At 56.5% G+C, this 17,352-nt stretch overlaps 2 protein-coding genes across 3 annotated transcripts; both read right to left on the minus strand.

The window, feature by feature from the left end:
- Positions 1–312: 312 nt before the first annotated feature.
- On the minus strand, positions 313–14,188 carry Pitpnm1 (phosphatidylinositol transfer protein membrane associated 1). Of its 2 annotated transcripts, none has more exons than XM_052760992.1 (24): positions 14,011–14,188; positions 12,983–13,101; positions 11,319–11,533; positions 11,108–11,229; positions 10,703–10,927; positions 8,958–9,284; positions 8,776–8,871; positions 8,573–8,680; positions 7,591–7,652; positions 7,249–7,499; positions 6,206–6,395; positions 5,995–6,102; positions 5,608–5,765; positions 5,320–5,525; positions 4,377–4,547; positions 3,667–3,831; positions 3,342–3,490; positions 3,143–3,253; positions 2,612–2,728; positions 2,301–2,449; positions 2,071–2,220; positions 1,809–1,992; positions 1,450–1,578; positions 313–816 (listed from the first exon to the last, which is right to left on the minus strand). In XM_052760992.1, the coding sequence occupies exons 2-24, from the start codon at positions 13,058–13,060 to the stop codon at positions 553–555; spliced, it is 3,735 nt and encodes a 1,244-aa protein (XP_052616952.1). In that variant the 5' UTR covers positions 13,061–13,101; positions 14,011–14,188; the 3' UTR covers positions 313–552. The 2 variants fall into 2 exon arrangements, with proteins under 2 accessions (XP_052616952.1, XP_052616953.1); XM_052760993.1 differs by having other exon boundaries at positions 13,995–14,099.
- A 1,049-nt stretch (positions 14,189–15,237) lies between these two features.
- On the minus strand, positions 15,238–17,352 carry Cdk2ap2 (cyclin dependent kinase 2 associated protein 2). The gene is made up of 4 exons (XM_052760996.1): positions 16,755–17,352; positions 16,347–16,447; positions 16,127–16,259; positions 15,238–15,752 (listed from the first exon to the last, which is right to left on the minus strand). The coding sequence occupies exons 1-4, from the start codon at positions 16,834–16,836 to the stop codon at positions 15,685–15,687; spliced, it is 384 nt and encodes a 127-aa protein (XP_052616956.1). The 5' UTR covers positions 16,837–17,352; the 3' UTR covers positions 15,238–15,684.

Raw genomic sequence — 17,352 nt, forward strand, 5'->3', positions numbered from 1 at the left:
TAGATAAAGCAGGCGTGACCCATACAGGCCACTGTATTCCAGCCTCAGGTCCCGTGGTCCCCTAGCTGTGGCTTTTGGAGACAGAGATTTCCTTGGGGGCAGGAGTAAGAAAGGCTGCAGAATAGGAAGCCATACAACACAAAAACTCCAACACTATCTGAGGCTGGGGGCAGGGGAAGGAAGTGACCTTGAGGAAAACACTCAGGACCCTTGGGGAAACTGAAGGGGCCTCCAGCCTGGCCCTACTTCATGACCCTGAGCGGGTCCTGGCCCCTTTCAGCACTTCAGTGTCCCAGACAAGAGGGCACTTGGTAGGGTGCAGTTGTTTATTTTTGTGGGTTCACACACTGGAAAAGCTGATGGGCCCTAGGCCACTCCCTCCTTCTTCCCCTGGGGGCTAGGTTCCCCCAACAAATGGAAGTAATACTGAGGAGTAGTAGCCATACAGGGTGTGAGGCCAGGACTGGGGCCGCAGGTCTAGGCCCCAGTCTCCACACAGTCACTGAGGCCCCATGAGTATCAATAAATAACCCAGGTCCAGCCACAGTCCGCTCACTCTTCACTGTCCAGCTTGAGGCTGATGCTTCTGGTCTTGCCTCTGGCCAGGGTGGTGGGAGGTGTTCCTGGACCCTCACGGTCCACCTGGCTGGGGCCTCTGGAGCGCAGCAGCTGGCTCTGCTTGCGGAGGAAGTCCACAGGGGCAGCCACAGCATAGCTGCTCTTGGCCAGCGCAGCTCTTGGAGGTCCTGAGGTGGTGTGGGAGTGGGAGCCTGCCTCCAGCTGGCCTAAGTGGGCCACATAGCCATCTGACAGGAACTGTGGGCAGAAGGAGGTAGGGATGAGGGTACTGCCAACCTCAAGCCCATATTCCACCTTCTCTGCTCTTGCTAGGCTCCTGCACAGGACAGGTAGAATGAGTGATACTGGCAGGTGGCAGCATGGCTCAGCCTGGCCAGGAAGCTTCCTCCTATAGGCAATATCCCCGGACCGTGAGCCAGGCACCTTGGCTTGACTCCCAAATCTGCCTCTCTCTAGACCTGACTCATCCTTCAGCTGGCATCTTGGGGAAATAACAGCAGTTAGCATTTAGTGAGCACTCGGGCCTTGCCCTGAGCCTTTGACCTGCAGTAAATGATGAGACCTTTGTTATAAGCTAATTGAGTACAGACAGTGCTAGCATCATTTGCAACCCACAGCAGAGGCTAAGCAAGGTCGGAGCACCTGCCCAAGGCCATGGTAAAAGGATAGTATCTGAGGCCTTGAGCAGTCACAGCTTCTGTGAGCACTTCTAGTCTGTCTACAGCAAGTCTAGCCTATGGGCGTCTCAGGAGGAACAGTTCCCGGGACCACGAAGGCCTTACATCTGCCCTTCTCTTGTGGGACCCAGCACAGTGGGAAGCCCTTGGCCTTGGCCCCAGGAGTCTGCTCCCAGCCTCCCTTGGGTCTCACCTGGCACTGTGCCTGAAGCTTCCGCACAGCACGGCCCACAATGTAGGTCTGGCTCGGAGACAGTCCCAGTGCTGCGTACACCGCAACATCCTTCGGGGACCCATATCCAGCCACGATGTTCAGTTCTACCTGTGGGCGGAGCCATAGGGCTGGGGGCATGGCAGGCATCCCCCAGTTGCTGTTTCAGGGGCAGCACTATTTGTGAGGAGATGGGGGCAAGGTCCCAGTCAACACAGCTCAGTCTGCCCTGTTGGCCCTAAGGACCACAAAGACTTCCTTAGGTCCAGGTTGATAGGAGTGGGACCCCTGTCATGTGGAATGGGGTGAGGGCAGGTTGGGCCCATTCTCAGTCTCAGTACCTCTTGCACCAGGCTCTGCAGAAACATAGCTTTCTGCCGCAGCGGGTCATGGGTGAGGCCATCGCAGAAGGAGACAACACCATGGGGGAAGTTGTGTTGTGAGAGCCAGGCTACCACACGGTGCTTTTGCATGTCAGGCCGGCCAGTTACGTACACGATCAGGTAGCCTGAGTCCTGCCAGTGCCTGTGAGATGGAAGCCAGTCAGCGCCACAGTCCAGAGTGGTGACCAGTCATTGTGGCCAGCAGGGTTGCAGTTCCTACCTGACCACGTCCACAGCGCCAGCGCGCACCTTGGGGTCACTGCCCATGATAGAGACACTGGCTGTGAAAGAGCCATCGATGCTGAAGACTACGGCCTCAGTGCCTCGGGCAACCACAGTCAGACAGCACTCGGCGTAGGTGTGGTCGCCCCTATGGTCCAGGGAGGCATGAGTGAGGTGGGGCAAGGCTGCAGAGCCCAGCCCCACAGGAGCCCAAGACCTGCTGCTTACCTGACCACCATGCGCACAGGGTAGACGCCAATGCCCAGCGCACGTTCTGAGGGCACTGGGAAGGTGAGACGGCCTGAGCTGTTGGTGACTTCAGTGCCAAAGTGGATCCACTTGCCCGACAGTGGCTGTGTCATGACATAGACATCCACCTGAAAGGATGGCAGAGGGCTGTGGAGGCAGAGCTCTTGGGCACCATTTTTCGGGCAGGTGAGAACAGAGGCTGGCTGGGCAGGGAGGGGGGGGTTAGGCCCCACAGATCAGCTGTTAGGGCAAGGTAGGAAGCACCAGGAGCATGGGCATCTGATCCTGACCTTCTCTCCAGTGAGTGTGACCACATCCAATGGTCCATACATGAAACGCCCATTCAGCACCTGGGGACGGCCTTCACATACCACTGTGTCACTTGCCCGATGGTTGGAAGTGACGTTCTGGTGGGAAAGAGAGGGTAAGCTGGGACTGGATAAGGATGCAGATGTAGGGAGGAGGGGTCAGTGTAGGGGTGGATTCGGGGCCACTCTCAGGGTGGGGCATGAAGGAGGTAGGACTGCTGTGGGAGACAATGGAGGAGCATGTGGACATCTCCAGACCCATATGAAGTCTGGTGTATGTGGTGGGGGAGTGTCCCGACAGTCAGAGCTAGGCAGGACACAAGACTGATGTCAGGTGAGGGTGAGTGAGGATCCAGGCTGACAACCTGAGCTCAGGAGAGGCAGACAGAGGAACCTGAGGTTTCCAGGGGCCGAGCGGAGGCAGGAAGGGTATTGAGGGAGGACCCTGAGGATGGGACTTAAAGAGGATGCCGGGGAGATGCTCAGGTTGGCTCCTGGCACCAGGGCACTTACCCGGATCTTGACCTGCGTGCGTTTGCGCTGCCACTTCTCTCTGGGGAAGGCGGGGCTGTAGATGGATGGTTCCTCACACTCTGTCAGCTGCGGCTGCTCCTTCTCAATGACCTGCTCGGGACACCCAGTAGGAAACACTAGCCCTCTTCCATAGTCCTAGGCTTCCTGACTTCTGGCCCACATCCCTGGCTTCACTCACCTGGCGCAGGATGAAGGCCACCACGTCGGCTGACTCCCAGTAGCTGGCGTGGAAGAGGTGGGGCAGCGTGACCGTGGGAAAGGCGGTGAGTGCCTCAGGGCAGTACAGTGAATAGTCGATCCGCTTGGTCCCCCACCAGCGTTCCAGGACTACACAGCCATGGTGGGCAGCGAGTCAGGGTGGCCTGCTGCCCACTGCCCATCTACCTGGCCTATGGGGACTCTTCCCTCCCTCCTTTCCATCTGCCTAGGAGAAGGTGTGGACTTTATGAAATAACACTCTTCCAGACAGGCTGAAAGTGCAGGCCAGTAGCTGGCTGACTTACTCTTAACCACCTCGCTGGTGGTGCTGGGGGCTGCTGGCTGGGCTGCGGGCTCATTGCCTAATTCACTGCCCTTCCAGAAGGTACCACTGGCCGAGGTGGGCGTGGAGGGCACCATCATCTCCAGCTCTTCCAGGAAGAGGCCTGAGTGGGTCTGCAAAGTGTCAGCTGGGGAAGAGGACCAACCTGAGCACCAGGCGAGGCCAGGCTGCCCCCAGGTCTCTTCTTCTAGATGTCCCACAATAACTCAGCTCCTGGGCCTCTACGCTCTTCCCTTCTAGCCTCTCTGCTTGGCTGAGGCTGAAGATTTTCAGGGGAGGGACAGTGTTGTCTCTGGTTATACCCAGTAGTCAACTACATCCTTATCAGAATGCCTGCTACCCCCCAAACATGCAAACATAAACTACATGTTCCCCTCTAGTACATGTAACCAGTACACATGGAGGCCATGGTGCAACCTTACACACAGGCACAGCAGCTATATGCACATTGGCATGCCAATGCCCCTCAGTCGCTCTCTAGAATTAGTCACCACTGGCTACTACTTGACCCACGTCCAAAGGTCCTGGGAATCCTGACTGCCTATGGGACAAAGGGAGGGGTCCTTGGACTTGGGAGAGGTGACATGATAGGTTACCTATGATGCGGGGGGCTACCTCCTGTCTTTTACTGTTCCTGTCTCTCCTTAATTTTGGCTAGGGGAGGAGTTGTACCCAGCAGCAGGGATGAGCCATCTCCTAGGGGAAACTTCTGGTAACGTGGCACAGCCAGGGGGGCGATGGCCTGGAACTTGGGGGCCAGCAGGGGCTCCAGGCGGGAGGCACAGGGGTCAGCGGCATGGAAGAGGTTGTAGATCTGTTCGCAGGCTGGACGCATCTGAGCCACTGTGTAGCCAGAAGGTAGAGAAAGGTAGGGCTTTGTTTTGTTTTGTTTTGAGACAGGGTCTCTACATAGCCTTGGCTGTCCTGGAGCTCACTATGTAGATCAGACTGACCTCCAACTCAGAGATCTGCCTGCCTCTGCCTCCTGAGTGCTGAGATTAAAGGGGTGTGCCACTCCACCTGGCCTGAGAAGGTGGAGGTTTAAGCCAGGCATTGCACGGGTCTCCTGGCCAAGCAGCAGTGGAAGCCTCCAGTGGCTGTGTTTTGGGATGGAGCACTTCCTGCATGTGGCCCATTATTTTTTAAGAATTTCTTAAAGTTTCTTTTAGATTTGTTTACTTTATGTATATGAGTGTTTGTCTTGTATGTATGTATGTATGTATGTGTACCATGCATGTGCCTGGTGTTCAGGAAGGTGAGCTCTGTGGCTGAGTTACAGATGGTGTTGAGTTGCCATGTGGTTCCTGGGAATTGAACCCAGGTCCTCTACAAGAGCAACAAGTACTCTTAAGCACTAAGCCAGCTTCCCAGCCTTGGGAGCCCTTTCTTATATAGAATACCTTCCCCCTGGAAGTTCCTCCTGATCCACTCTGGGACACAGCCTTGGCATATCCTTCCTGGGCCTTTCACTTCCCCGTTTCTAGCCAGGCTATGACTTTGCATTGAAGAAGAACAGTAAGAATCCCCCTGTCTCAGGCGAGCCAGCAAGGCTAGCAGAGATGGGAAGAAGCAAACAGAAGCAGGTGAAGGGCACCCCCTTTACTCCAGGGCTCACCCTCCAAGGCAGGCATCACGGTTTTGCGTAGAGCCAGCACCAGGCCCAATGGGGAGCCAAAGAGGAAGAAGCCTGAGACCTTGAAGTCCAGGCGAGCAGCGTTAGTGGGGCCATCAGGAGCCTCAGAACCGGCGGAAGGAGGACAGGAGGCTGTGCTTGCCCGACGGGGATCCCCGGTAGAGGTGGCTGTGGAGGCTACCTGTAGGCTGTGGGGGAAGAGAAACTCAGTGTATTGCTTCTGAAGTCCAGCCTATGCGCAGGGCAGGGCTTATTGGGCAGGGATGTCACCTGTTCTGAGAGCCATCAGGCTCAGAACTGGCCATGTCACCGGAGGTACGCTGAGTAGGTAGGGCTGAGGGTTCTGGGCTAGCACGACCCAGTACCTCCACCCCATCTGCCAACGGGTCTCGTACTGGGCCAACCTCTGGGGAGAGCATCTCATTGTTCTGGAAGGAACAAAGGACAGAAGCATCCTTAGGCTTGAGACTATATGACTCCTACTTAATTTGGAAGTGAGGAGACAGGCTTGGGGTTGGGTCGGGCAGAGTCCCAGAGGAGACTCAAATTTGTAGCTGGGGCCCTGCCCACATGCAAAGAGGCCATATTCCAGTGGGGCAGAGACCTAGAGATGGAGAAAACCCCCCTCCTGAGGAGGCTGGGTTTGGCCACACTGACCATGCTCCCACGGCGGCTGCTGCCCCGACTCCCTGTGCCTGCACTGGCACTGTGGCAGAGCGCATCAAAGCCCAGGATGCCACCAACACCATCTCCGATCAGCACCACCTGGGTGAGAAGGTGGTACAACTGAGAGGCTTTGTCACCACCCAGGTGGGGCCACAGCTGCACGGGTACTGGACGCTTCCTGGGAGCATGTCTAACCCCTGACCTGCCCGCAGAAACCCGTGCCCTCCGACGAGCGCAGGAAGGCTGCATAGGCCTGGTTGGTGCGAGCGATGACAGTGGCCACAGCACCCTGGTAGCGGGAGGATGAGGTGGCCAGCAGTGGCAGGGCGGCCAGCGGAATGTGGTCCTGGGAGCGGGACAGGCTATCACCATCATGGCTGTAGGGGCTCAGGCTGCAGGAGGAGAAGGTGTGGGGGGTGGGTAAAGGCCTTTAGTGTAACCACTGCCACCAAGTCCCCTGGGCCCCCTGGGCCTCCTAGCAAGCATCCTGTTGTGGGGTGTCAGACCTGAGAGGCATATCCAGGCATGATGGTGCACCCTGTTACCCCCAGCACTCCAGAGCAGTGATTCTCAACCTTCCTAATGCTGAGACCCTTTAGTAAAGCTCATGTTGTGACCCCCAACCATAAAATTATTTTATCGCCAATTCATAGTAACTCATAATAATTTTGTTACCATTATTAATCATAATATAAATATCAGTGTTTTCTGATGGTCTTTGGGGGTCGCAACCCATAGGCTGAGAACCGTTTCTCTGAAGGCTGGGCTAAGAGGATTCTCACAAGTTGACCTACTTCAGCTATAATGAATCCCAAGCCAGTCTGGGCTGGAGTGAAACCATGTCTCAAAAAAGCAAAGTCAGGGGTTGGGACGATGGCTCAGCAGTTAAAAGCACTAGCTATTCTTCCAGAGGACCTGGGTTTCATTCCCAGCACCCACACGGCAGCTCACAACTGTCTGTAACTCCAGCCCAGGGTATCAGACATCCTCTTTTGGCCTCTAGGCACCAAGCACTCATGTGTGGCCCAGATATACATGTAGGCAAAACATCCACACACATAAAATAGCAATAAAAGCAAAATCAAACAAACCGATACAGAACTGGCCCATTCATGAGCAGGACTGATACAGGTATATGATTCTTCTCCCACCCCCAGGACCTTCCCGATCTTAGGAGTCCCCCAAATAGATGACTGCCCCTTGGGGACCCTGTGTGTGCTCCACCCTTCCACTCCTGGCCAGTACTTGGAGACAAGGGCATAGGCAGCTGCACAGATGGGTGGGCAGGGCACCAGCCGGAGCGCCACATGGCCCAGGGCTTCGGGGAAATGGACTCGAGTGACGGCCTCAAAGGCTGTGCTCAGTGTTTGCACATCAGCCTGCTTGGAGTTGGTGTCTCCAGGGCCAGAGTCCAGGATGCTGCCGCTGTGTAGGATGAGGAAGAGGGCATGCACAGAGCATGCCTCAACCCCTAGGTCCCCTGCTCCATCCAGGCCCTGAGGGACACAATGAAGTATGAGGTGTCAGATCAGTGGCCAGTCAGCAAGTGAGCATGAACATGGGCATAGAGTAGTTGAACATACTTGCCTCTGAGTCCCTGGGAGCTCGGGCCCCATCGTCAACGCCTTTGGTAGCCATGATTGCAGGATCTAAGGCAAGAGGGAGCCAATGAAGGGGACCAGAGGCCACTCATTGGCACTTCAGGTACCATAGTCATGAAGACTGCCCGGTGCTCCCTATTTTACTCTTACCCAAACCTCCAGGCCATTTTATATTCTAGGCTTTTCTTCATGCTGGCTCTGGGATGTTGCCACAAAGTTGTCTGGCAAATTTCTCATCCTGACCCATCTGACAGTAAATCACAGGACTGGGGATTTAGTTCAGTGGTAGAGCACTTGCCTAGCAAGCGTCAGGGCTTAGTATCCTACCTCCAAATAAAATCACAAAAGATCAACAAAACAGTATCAGCAACCACCTCAAGAGAACAACAGAGCAGCCATGAGCCACACAGGGCTATTTATATTGAAATGAATTAAAATGCAATGTTAAGAGCTGGGCAGTGGTGGCGCACAGAGGCAGGTGAATCTCTGAGTTTGAGGCCAGCCTGGTCTGAAGAGTGAGTTCCAGGACAGCCAAGACTACACAGAGAAATGCTGCCTCAATCAATCAATCAATCAATCAATCAATCAAAAAACAACAACAAAAAAAACCCAAAACAAAGAAACACATTTAAGTCACATGGTGCCAGTGGTTACCACATAAGGTGCTCAGACCTAGAACATTTCCAACATCTTAGTTCTCTTGAACAGCTTGGTTCAATCCTTTAAATAAGCCCCAGCGTAGACATCAGTCCCAACAGAAAGTCTTCCTCAATACCCAGGAGTCTCCCTGGTGCCACTTGGACCTGTCTGCATTTTTCTCATCCATCATTCTACCCTTTATCTATCCATTCGCCATCTGAGTATTGACGAGAACTCTCTCCAGACTGACACTCCTCAGGGCTGAGCTGTTCTGAGTCCCTGCTACACACAGGGTGCTGGTGTCTGGTACCCTGAGATGAGGTCTTTACCTGGTACCCCCTCTACCTCAGTTGGGGAGGCAAAGGCATCGATAAAATCATTGGAGTTCCATTTAGTCATCTCCTTGGGGAAGACCTCATCGCTGTCCGAGAAGCCTTCTGAGGGGACAAATGGTTGTGTCATGGGGTGGGGTGTCTTGTCTTAGGTACTCTCCAGTACCCCCACCCTCCATAAATATGGCTTCTATGCTGACCATGGGCATCAAAAAATTCTTCCTCGGAGCTGTTCTCAGAGTCTCGGGCGATGTTCTGCATGCGCCACTCCGACAAGCTCTGTGGAGACACACCACCTGCAGGACCACCTGGGCTTCAGCTTGGGGGATCAGGTAGGGTGAGTGGCTCCCTCCCATCCCTGGTTCCTGTACCCCTGTCTCACCTCCATGTTGGGATGAGTAGGAGGAACGGGAGGATGAGGACCACTGCTTCCCAAAGCTGGCATCTGGTGAGGCATCAGGGCCAGCAGGGGCCTCAGGCCCGTCAGGGGTGCCAGCACTGCTGGTCCCAGGCCGGGCCTCAGTGCTGGCTTTCCCAGGGGTCTGGGCCTCAGGCCCCTCACTGCCAGTGTTGCACTTGGCCATGCGCTGAGCCAGCATGCGAGCAGTCTCCTCCTCCAGAGCCCGGATGTCAGCCATGCTCAATTCTATCCACTCATCCTGCCAACACCAGGCCTGGCGGTGGGCCCGAAGCATCACCCTGCGCAGACCTGCAGATGCCCCAGGCGTCAGAACCATGCCTCCCACCACCATTTCCCTACCATTGCAGCCACATGCCCAGTCTGCAAGGTTAGGTAATGACTCCCTTAAGCATACAGCCCACCAAGAACCACACAGTAGAGCAGGGCCTGTGCTATCTCTAGGGGGCAGGAGAGGAGACAGGGGCATTTGTCTCCGTGTTCCTTCTTATTTCTTTGGACACTCTGAGCACTGACCCTGTCACTCTAGCAGACAGGACCAAGGCTTGTGGCTTGCTTTCAGCAGCTTCCTGCTGACTTCTGCTGAGGAGCTAACAGTTAATTAAGGTGTTAACAGTTAATGAAATCATCATGGTTAATGAAGGTGTTAATAGTTAATGGAAATTTTGGCAATCTTCAGAGGGTGGAGTGAAAGATAATACCCATCCTGGGATATTTTCATCTTAAGGAGAAAAATAAAGTTAAGAGACTCCGAAGAACCTAGGAAGTAAAGTAATAATGGTTGAATTACAAGCCTCTGGAAGGAGATGCATTAGCATCCTCATAGAGGTTCTATGTTGGTGATTTTCATTTTCTTATTTGTACTTTTTGGTCTTTTTCCAAATGCATAACAGGGAGTCTGAATTACTCTCTAAACTCAGTGTCCTTATCTGCAAAATGGGAATGGCAGTAGCCCTTCTTATAGGGATGTCATGGGAGCTAAAGGAGATCCTGCAGTCAAAGAATTCTCAGGGATCTGGTGCATGCCGACCGCTCCGCACTGGCTGTCACCACCCTCACCTCTTTCTCCTGTCAGAAAGGAACATTAAGATGCTGAGATGGCTCACAGCTTGCTGGGACAGCCACAGGGGGTCAGTAGTGATGAAGTAGAACCCAGACTACGGAACTCCAGCACCTGGGGATGGTCTCTCGGACCTGACAAGTAAGCAGGGCTGGGTAGCAGCTCTGGGGGTGGGGTGGGGAGGTCGGTTCAGAAGAGGCTTAGAACTGGGTCTTCAGCATCAGGGCCATAGCTGTGACCCTGGGTGCTGGGGAAAGGAGGCACCCTATGGAAAAGGGTCCTGGAATCAGCGCTTCTTAGCCTGCAATCCTCAGCCAATCCTGTGAGGGCTGGTGACCCTCCTGAGAGCCTCACAGTATTCCCAAACTCAGGAACTTCACAAAGGCCGCAACGTCTTTGAGTATCAGAGACAGCACGGGCCTTGGAGACCATGCTGCCAGCTTCTTGTCTCTAATTCTTTCAGGTACCTCAAAGCAGGCTCCCTTGACTCCTAGCCAGGCTACACTACCCCCCCACCCCCCTCCCACTCTGTGTTCTACCCTAGATGGAAATGACAGCTTCATGTTGCCATGTCCCCAGTGGATGAGAGCATTCCTGGTTCCAAACATGGGCCTAGTGCATGCTGGGTATTCCCTATCCGGATGCTCACCGACATCATGGATGAACTGCTCAATCTTGGCCTGCATGCCCCAGTAGCGGAACTCAACCTTGCACAGCTTATAGGCACACATGAGAGGTCCTGTCTGGGCCGCTGTCCGTGCCCAGTCATCAGCCAGTGGCCCGCGGCCGGTCTTGACTGAGCGGTACAGCCGGGGATCCTCTTCTGCCTTGTACTCTCCTGGGGCTACAGCATCCCGCACGATGTCAATGGTGTCTGAAGGGGTTTCAGCCAGCACTGAGCAAACCAAGCCCCTGGTCTAATCTCTACTCCCCACCCCACCCCAAGGGTTAGGAGGAAAGCCTTTCAGAGACAGGAAGGTGAGAGTTAGAAATGGGGCTTGTCCCGAGACTGCCCGCCAAGGCCAATACAGCAGGGGGCCCAAGAAGGCCTCACCCAGGATTCTCTGTCTCCTCTCAGCCCCACTCAGGTTGAAGACGTTAGGCTGCTGCCCCCCATCAGGCAGGTAGTAGGTCTCTATCTCAATGGAGAATTTCTCCACAAAGGGGCAGGTGTACCTGGCAGAGGGCAGTATGAAAGTCACTGCTGTGTCCACAAGCACTGTTTCCTTAACAGCCCTGAGCCTGTGCCTACCTCACACACTCACCGTGTTCGAGTGTAGGGGTAAGCATTCCAGGATTCCTCTTCTACCTGCAGAGCAGCCTTGGGCAGCAGTGCCCGGAACCAGCCTGGGATGTGGGAGCCCACGTGGTACACCTTGTGTGTGTACTGTCCGCTGCCTCCAGGCCCATCTGTGTAGGGCCGGTTGGCCAGGATCTCCACACCGCTCCCCTCACCACTAGACTCCTCCCGGCTCTTTTTCTGCAGTCCAGGACAGAGAATAGGGAACTCAGCCCCTAGCTTAAATCCGGGGGTCCTCAGCTTGGTTCTAGTTCTTTGCATAGCCTTTTTAAAAAAGGTTTGTTTATTCTAAATGTATGAGTGTTTCCCTGCCTATATGTATGTGAAGCACATGCTTGTCTGGTGCCCAAAGAGGGCATTGGATCCCCAGAAATTGGAGCTGCAGTTGATTATGAGCTGCCATATGGGTGCTGGGAACAAAATCCAGGTTCTTGTAAGACCAGCGAGTGCTCTTAACTCCCGAACCAGCTCTGCAGCCTGTGTAGCCTTTTCAGGTCCCTGCAACTTCCTGAGGTTGGGATCACAGGTTCTGCCCAGTTCCCATAGGGTTCTACAACCTAGCACTTGATCTGGTCATGGGTTGTTTGGGATGTAGAACTGCGATTTGTTGACAAACAGAACCTCCACCTGCCACAACTTAGGCTGCAGCAGAGGGAAATAGAAAACAGGAAGTGAGTGAGTGCTCTGAGGAAAAGCACGACCAAGGGTAAAGAGCTGAATGTGTAAGATGGTCACAGAAGATCTGACTGAGAGGACAACATGACCATGGCTTGCACATGGGGTGTGTGTGTACACAGGGGGCTGGAGCCAGGTGGGGGACTCAAAGCAGGAAAGTTTGGGCAAGCTTGGTGGTAGAGCATGATGAATATGTTCAGGAGTAGCAGCAAGACCACCTCTCCACAGACTTGACTTGCCCCTTCCCTTTGGGACCTTATTCCCAGTTCCTGTGACATCCTTCATAGTGTGAAGGCCTCCAGCTGTCCTTTTATAGCTCTGAAGCCTAGAAGTGGTTCACTCAAGCCCACTGAGGTGGGAGGGAGCCTTCTCCACTCCTAGACTCATACTCTACAGGTCTGGGGAACAGACCTGGCCCAGACCCCTGAAGCCCTGATAGCTTGCCTTGATCCAGCATCTTTCTTACAGCCCAAAGCCAGATGCCTTTCCTCACCATCCAGTTCCTGCCTGCCCCGTCCCTGCCAGTTTGGGGCCTGATCTACCTGCCACCCTTCTGATCTCCTGGAAATGCTAGGATTCTACACTTTTTCCCAGAACCTCTTCCTGCTTAAGCTACCTACCATCTAGTGTCCCTGGCTCCCCCGGCTCCTCATAGACTGCTTTCCCTTCCCCCACGGGATTAGATTCTTAGGATTAAAGGAGACCATATGTGGGCTGTGCAGGCTGGGCATTTAATGGATGGGAAGCACCCGATGGCCTTTCTTGCCCTTCTGCCCCCTGTCCCTCCCTTCTGCTTTAATATCCAAAGGATGTCTTTTCCTCTTCTGGGCTACAGAACCCACTATCGGAACTGGTTGGGGGGATCCAGCGGGACGAACCCCCTGCGGCCTGTGAATTCCTGTTTCACTCCACCATGAAGCACGGCTCCAGTACAGCCCTCCCCACCGTTCTCACCTGGATCATGTAGAGCTGGGCCACCTGGTACTCGTCCAAGCTCATGGGCAGCAGGATGTGGTACTCCTTGATGAGCATCCTGAAGACGCTCCGCTGACCGCGTGCGGCCTCCTCTCCACCTAGCGCAGGGTACCGCGCGGCTGTCAGTGCAGGGCGGCGGTGCGCGATCCCGAGCCCTGCACGCCCGCCGAGGGGCTTGAGTCGTGGAACCCCATGCCCGGGCCCACCGCGGAGGAGGCAGAGGCGGACCCAGTGTTGCCTCCCGCACCGCCGGAGCCCGGAGCAGCAACGAGGCTCAGAGCTGACCTCTTTTCCACGCAGCCCCCGCCCCCCCGCCCGCCTGTCGTCATGGCAACCGCGCACTGACGCGGGCCCCCCAGAGCTGCGGACGCGGGCCGACACGCCGCCGCAAGGCCAGCCTCGCGTCTTCACCGTGGCCTCGTCCAGCGCCCTCCCCAGACAGCATCCCTCCGAGCCGCGCCCGCTTTCTAAGACCAGAACCTTAGGGACCCGCCCCCTTCACCACTTCATCCCCCGAAGTCAGTGGGGTTCCGTAGACCCCACTCCCAGACGTCCACCTAAACCCTTGTCCCCCAAGGTATCTCTCAGGGGGGCGGCCCCATGTGTCTCTGCAACTCTGCCAATGCTAACTTACCTTTCGGGGCCAGATAAACCCCTCTGCGCCCCCCAAACCTGCCTTCACCACCCTAGTGGGTACCCGGGTCCTGAACTGTTCCCTCGGTTCGCGCCCACTCTCCACTCGTCCTTGCAGCCACCCCATCATCCTCCCACGAGGTTGCCCATTCCGGGCTGGTGCAGGAACGGTCTCTCCGGCCTCCGCCCTGGGAGGCCCGCTCTGCCCACCTGCGTCCCGGCCCGGCGCCACAGTTCCGCTGCAGACACCCCTCCTACCCCCACCTTTCACCCAGCGGGCGGGCGAGAGGCCCTCTGTCCCCACTTCCCTCTGCTCAGCGTCCCAGTCGCCAGGCGCGCTCTTGACCCGCCGACTCACCGATGTCCCCTCTCACCTCTAGCTTCTGGCGGGCGCCCCTCACCCGGCCCGGGCAGGGGCGGCCGGCCCCAGGGTTGGAGTCCGTTGCGCCCCCAGCCCCGGCCTCGGATTCCAGATGGAGCCCGACCCTCTGGAGGCGCAGAGCGGGCCCATAGTCCCGACCTTTTTCCCGGTCTGCCCGCCGGCGCCCCTGCTGTCCCTCCCCGCCGCGTCACTGCGGCCGCCCCGCCCCCTTCCTGGGCCCGGCGAGCCCTCCCCACCCGGGCAGGGTCGGGGCAGCCCCGCCCGCAGCGCAGCAGGGCAGGCCCCTGCCTTCCTTCTCCAAGGCAGATGGGGAAGAGGCCGAAACCCAAATGCCACAGTTCTTCACTTCTGTGCTGTCTGGACACCCAGAGGATTCTTGGTTTCATTTCCCACCCTGGCCCAGCCAGGGCAGCCCTCCTGTGTGTGTGTGGAAGAGGTGGAATTTGACATGGCTGGGTCCCAGGGTAGAGGAAACGCTGCATCTCAAAGTTAGCCAGGAACTGGTAGCTCTCACCTTGGTCTAGGGTTGGGATTTCAGGGTCACTGAGCTACATACCCAGGTAGAGGTCTCTGTCGCTACAATTCTCTGGGCCATCCCCTTAATGGAGCCCAAGTCCTTCCCTACTCATGGCTGCTAGGGTCTCAAATTTGGCCACCCATCTGAGCTGCCCCGACTCTGAACAAAGGCCAAGACACCGAGGCTGGCTCACGGAGCCACACCCAGCCTGGTGGAGGTTGTCGGGACAGTGGAGAGCAGCATCAAGCCAAGGTACTGGGGAAAGGGAACATCTACCTGCCTCCCCGAGGAGTTAAGAGACCCGGTCTATGCAGTGCCTTCCAAGGACAGTTTAAAGCGGAGGGTAGTGTAGGGGCCTTAGGGCATTCGAGGGAGAGGCTTAAGTGAACTGGTATTTCCACCCTGCCAGGCATGCCTGCCAATCCAGAGGAAGGTCCCTCCAGGCTTGGCTGTCCAACAGTGCCTCCAGCTGTGAAGGCAGCCAAGGTCCTGCGCTGCCCCCTGGTGGCACCGCACGATGCAGGCGTCCCCACCACTGGTGGTCTGGCCTTGCAGCTGCTCCCCCAGCTGGAAGGCGCAGAGCCGGAGGTGGCAATGGACTGGGTGGGAAGGCAAAGCTCGGTTCAAGCAGCCTCCCCGATTCCCCTCCTGCCGGAGCCACCCAGCTTCCCCAGAGGAACCAGACACAGAAAGGCTCAGAGCTGAATGACTCCAAATCATCTTTTATTTATATAAAAAGGGCATACTTAGTAAAAGACACACCAAAAAAAGTTGGCTGTGGCCCCAGAGATGAGGCAGGGAGACCTGCTGCACTCCTGTTGGAGAGGGAGGAGGAAGCCTGGACTACCAGTTAAGAAGTAAGTGCGATGTGGTGGGGCCACAAACAGGAGCAAGCTACAGTTGGCTCGGCACTGTGAGCAGGTCACGGTGGGACTCACGGTGGCCTCTCCGCTCACTCCAGCAGACGGAGGAGCCCAGTTTGTACAGCCAACTGGAAGAAGATCTGCTACCTGGTTCCTGGAGGACGCCCACCAAGGGACACAGGACAGGAAGCCCAGGATAGGAAGCAACTTGGGGTGAAGGCCAAGGAGAAGCAGGTGCTCTGCAATGGCCGGAAAGGTCCCGACGAAAAGGCCAAGGTGCTTCCTGTTACGTGCGGGCGTTGCGTTCTGTCTCTGCCAAGCACTCTCTGACCAGTGCCCGGGCATGGATGATGCCTGAGGTGGGGTGGGGACAGGAAAGTAACAAGCAGGGTCTCAGCAACCTTCCACAGCCACCACCCGCACCCTTTAGAGCAGATGCTCCCCCACCCCCTTCACGGTTCAGCAAGAGCAGGTCTAATCTAATGCAGTTAGATGAGATTAAGGGCTTAGCTAACCCTCCTCACATTCACCCTGAGTTCCCAGGCACTGTCTTGGAGACTGACTCAAGTTCATTTTGAAACACCTGTCTGGGTAAAGGTTCTGATCCAATCTGGGCTGGCCCAGGTGTCCTGCACTGGCTCCAGATATCTTCCCTCCTTGATGAAATGTCTTAACGTTCAGTGTGTGTGTCCTGGGCAGAGCAAGGGCGGGCCCGCGTCTTCACTCACCTCTCTTCAGGCGCTCCATAGCACTCTTGCTACCGGCATACGTGGGCCGGATCTCTTTGCCCATCTCCTCTATGACAGACAGCAGGTCCGTGTAGGTGCTCTGAGAGCCCTGGGAACCAGGTGGCTTCATCGCCTGTGTCAAAAGAAAACAGAGAAGTGACCTCAGACCCCGAGGGGATCTCCTGTCCTCATCCATAAGCAAGCTCTTGGCCACACTCACCTGTACATACCCCATGGAGGGCGGTCCAAAGTCGTTAAACAGTGGTCTGAAAGGAGCTGCAGCTCCTGGCACGGAGCCCGACGGCGATGGGACACTTCCGGCTGCAAAAGCACCAGGAAGAGGTCAGAGTGTGGCAAGGGCCCCGTCACAGCTTTCCCATCCCTGGACCGCTCGCCTGACTATCTCCAAAGGCATGCTTCTTCATTCCACGCTGAACAACTTCAGAGACACACTCCTCCCCCTGCGCTCCACCTACAATCTCTACGTGACCACGCCCACTTCACAGCCCAGCAAACTGAGGCTGAGCAAGGCTCGCCTAGCAGGCCCGGTATTGCAAAACTCGAGCCGTTCCTTTCCAAGACCTCGACTGCCCGGACAAGGGGAGCAAGGGTGGAGTGGGAGCCTCACCTGTAGGGACCGGAGTGCCTGGCCCGGGGGTGCTGGAGCCGGGGGTACTGCTGGGGGCGGGCGCGATGGGTTTGTAGGACATCCCAACTCCTAGGTGCGGCGGCCGCCAGCCGGCCGCTCCTCCGGGGTTGGCTGTCCGGCCGCTCAGCCGCACTCTGATTGGCAAGCAGGCTGCACGCCCCTGGTAAATAGAGCTCCGGCCGGAAGGGCGGGCGGGCACGACCGCTCCTCACTCTCGATTGGCGCGCTCAGCTGTCACTCGAGCCTCCTCATTGGCTGAGCCCAGCCCCCGCAGGCCGCAACCGCTGCCGATTGGCCTGCACCTTCCGGACCTCGCACCTGTCTGCCCCGGATTGGGCGGTGACTGCCGCCCTCCTCAATTGGCGAGTTCGGGGCCCAGGGCCGGCGCGCTTTCAATCCGATTAGTCCCGAGGTCCGAGAGGCGGGGCCTCGGCAGCGGGGCCAGTGTGGTCCTCACAGTTCGGTCGGATGGCGTGTGGTCGGGCGCCGGACACCCTCCGTCCTCACCGTCTCGCGCCTTCTCTCTGCTGTGAACACCAAAGGCTGCAGCTCCTACAGTGTGAGCCCTCCGCCCCTC

Source organism: Peromyscus californicus, unplaced genomic scaffold (assembly GCF_007827085.1).
Source record: "Peromyscus californicus insignis strain IS unplaced genomic scaffold, ASM782708v3 Scaffold_4__1_contigs__length_199733344, whole genome shotgun sequence".
Classification (NCBI taxonomy): domain Eukaryota; kingdom Metazoa; phylum Chordata; class Mammalia; order Rodentia; family Cricetidae; genus Peromyscus; species Peromyscus californicus.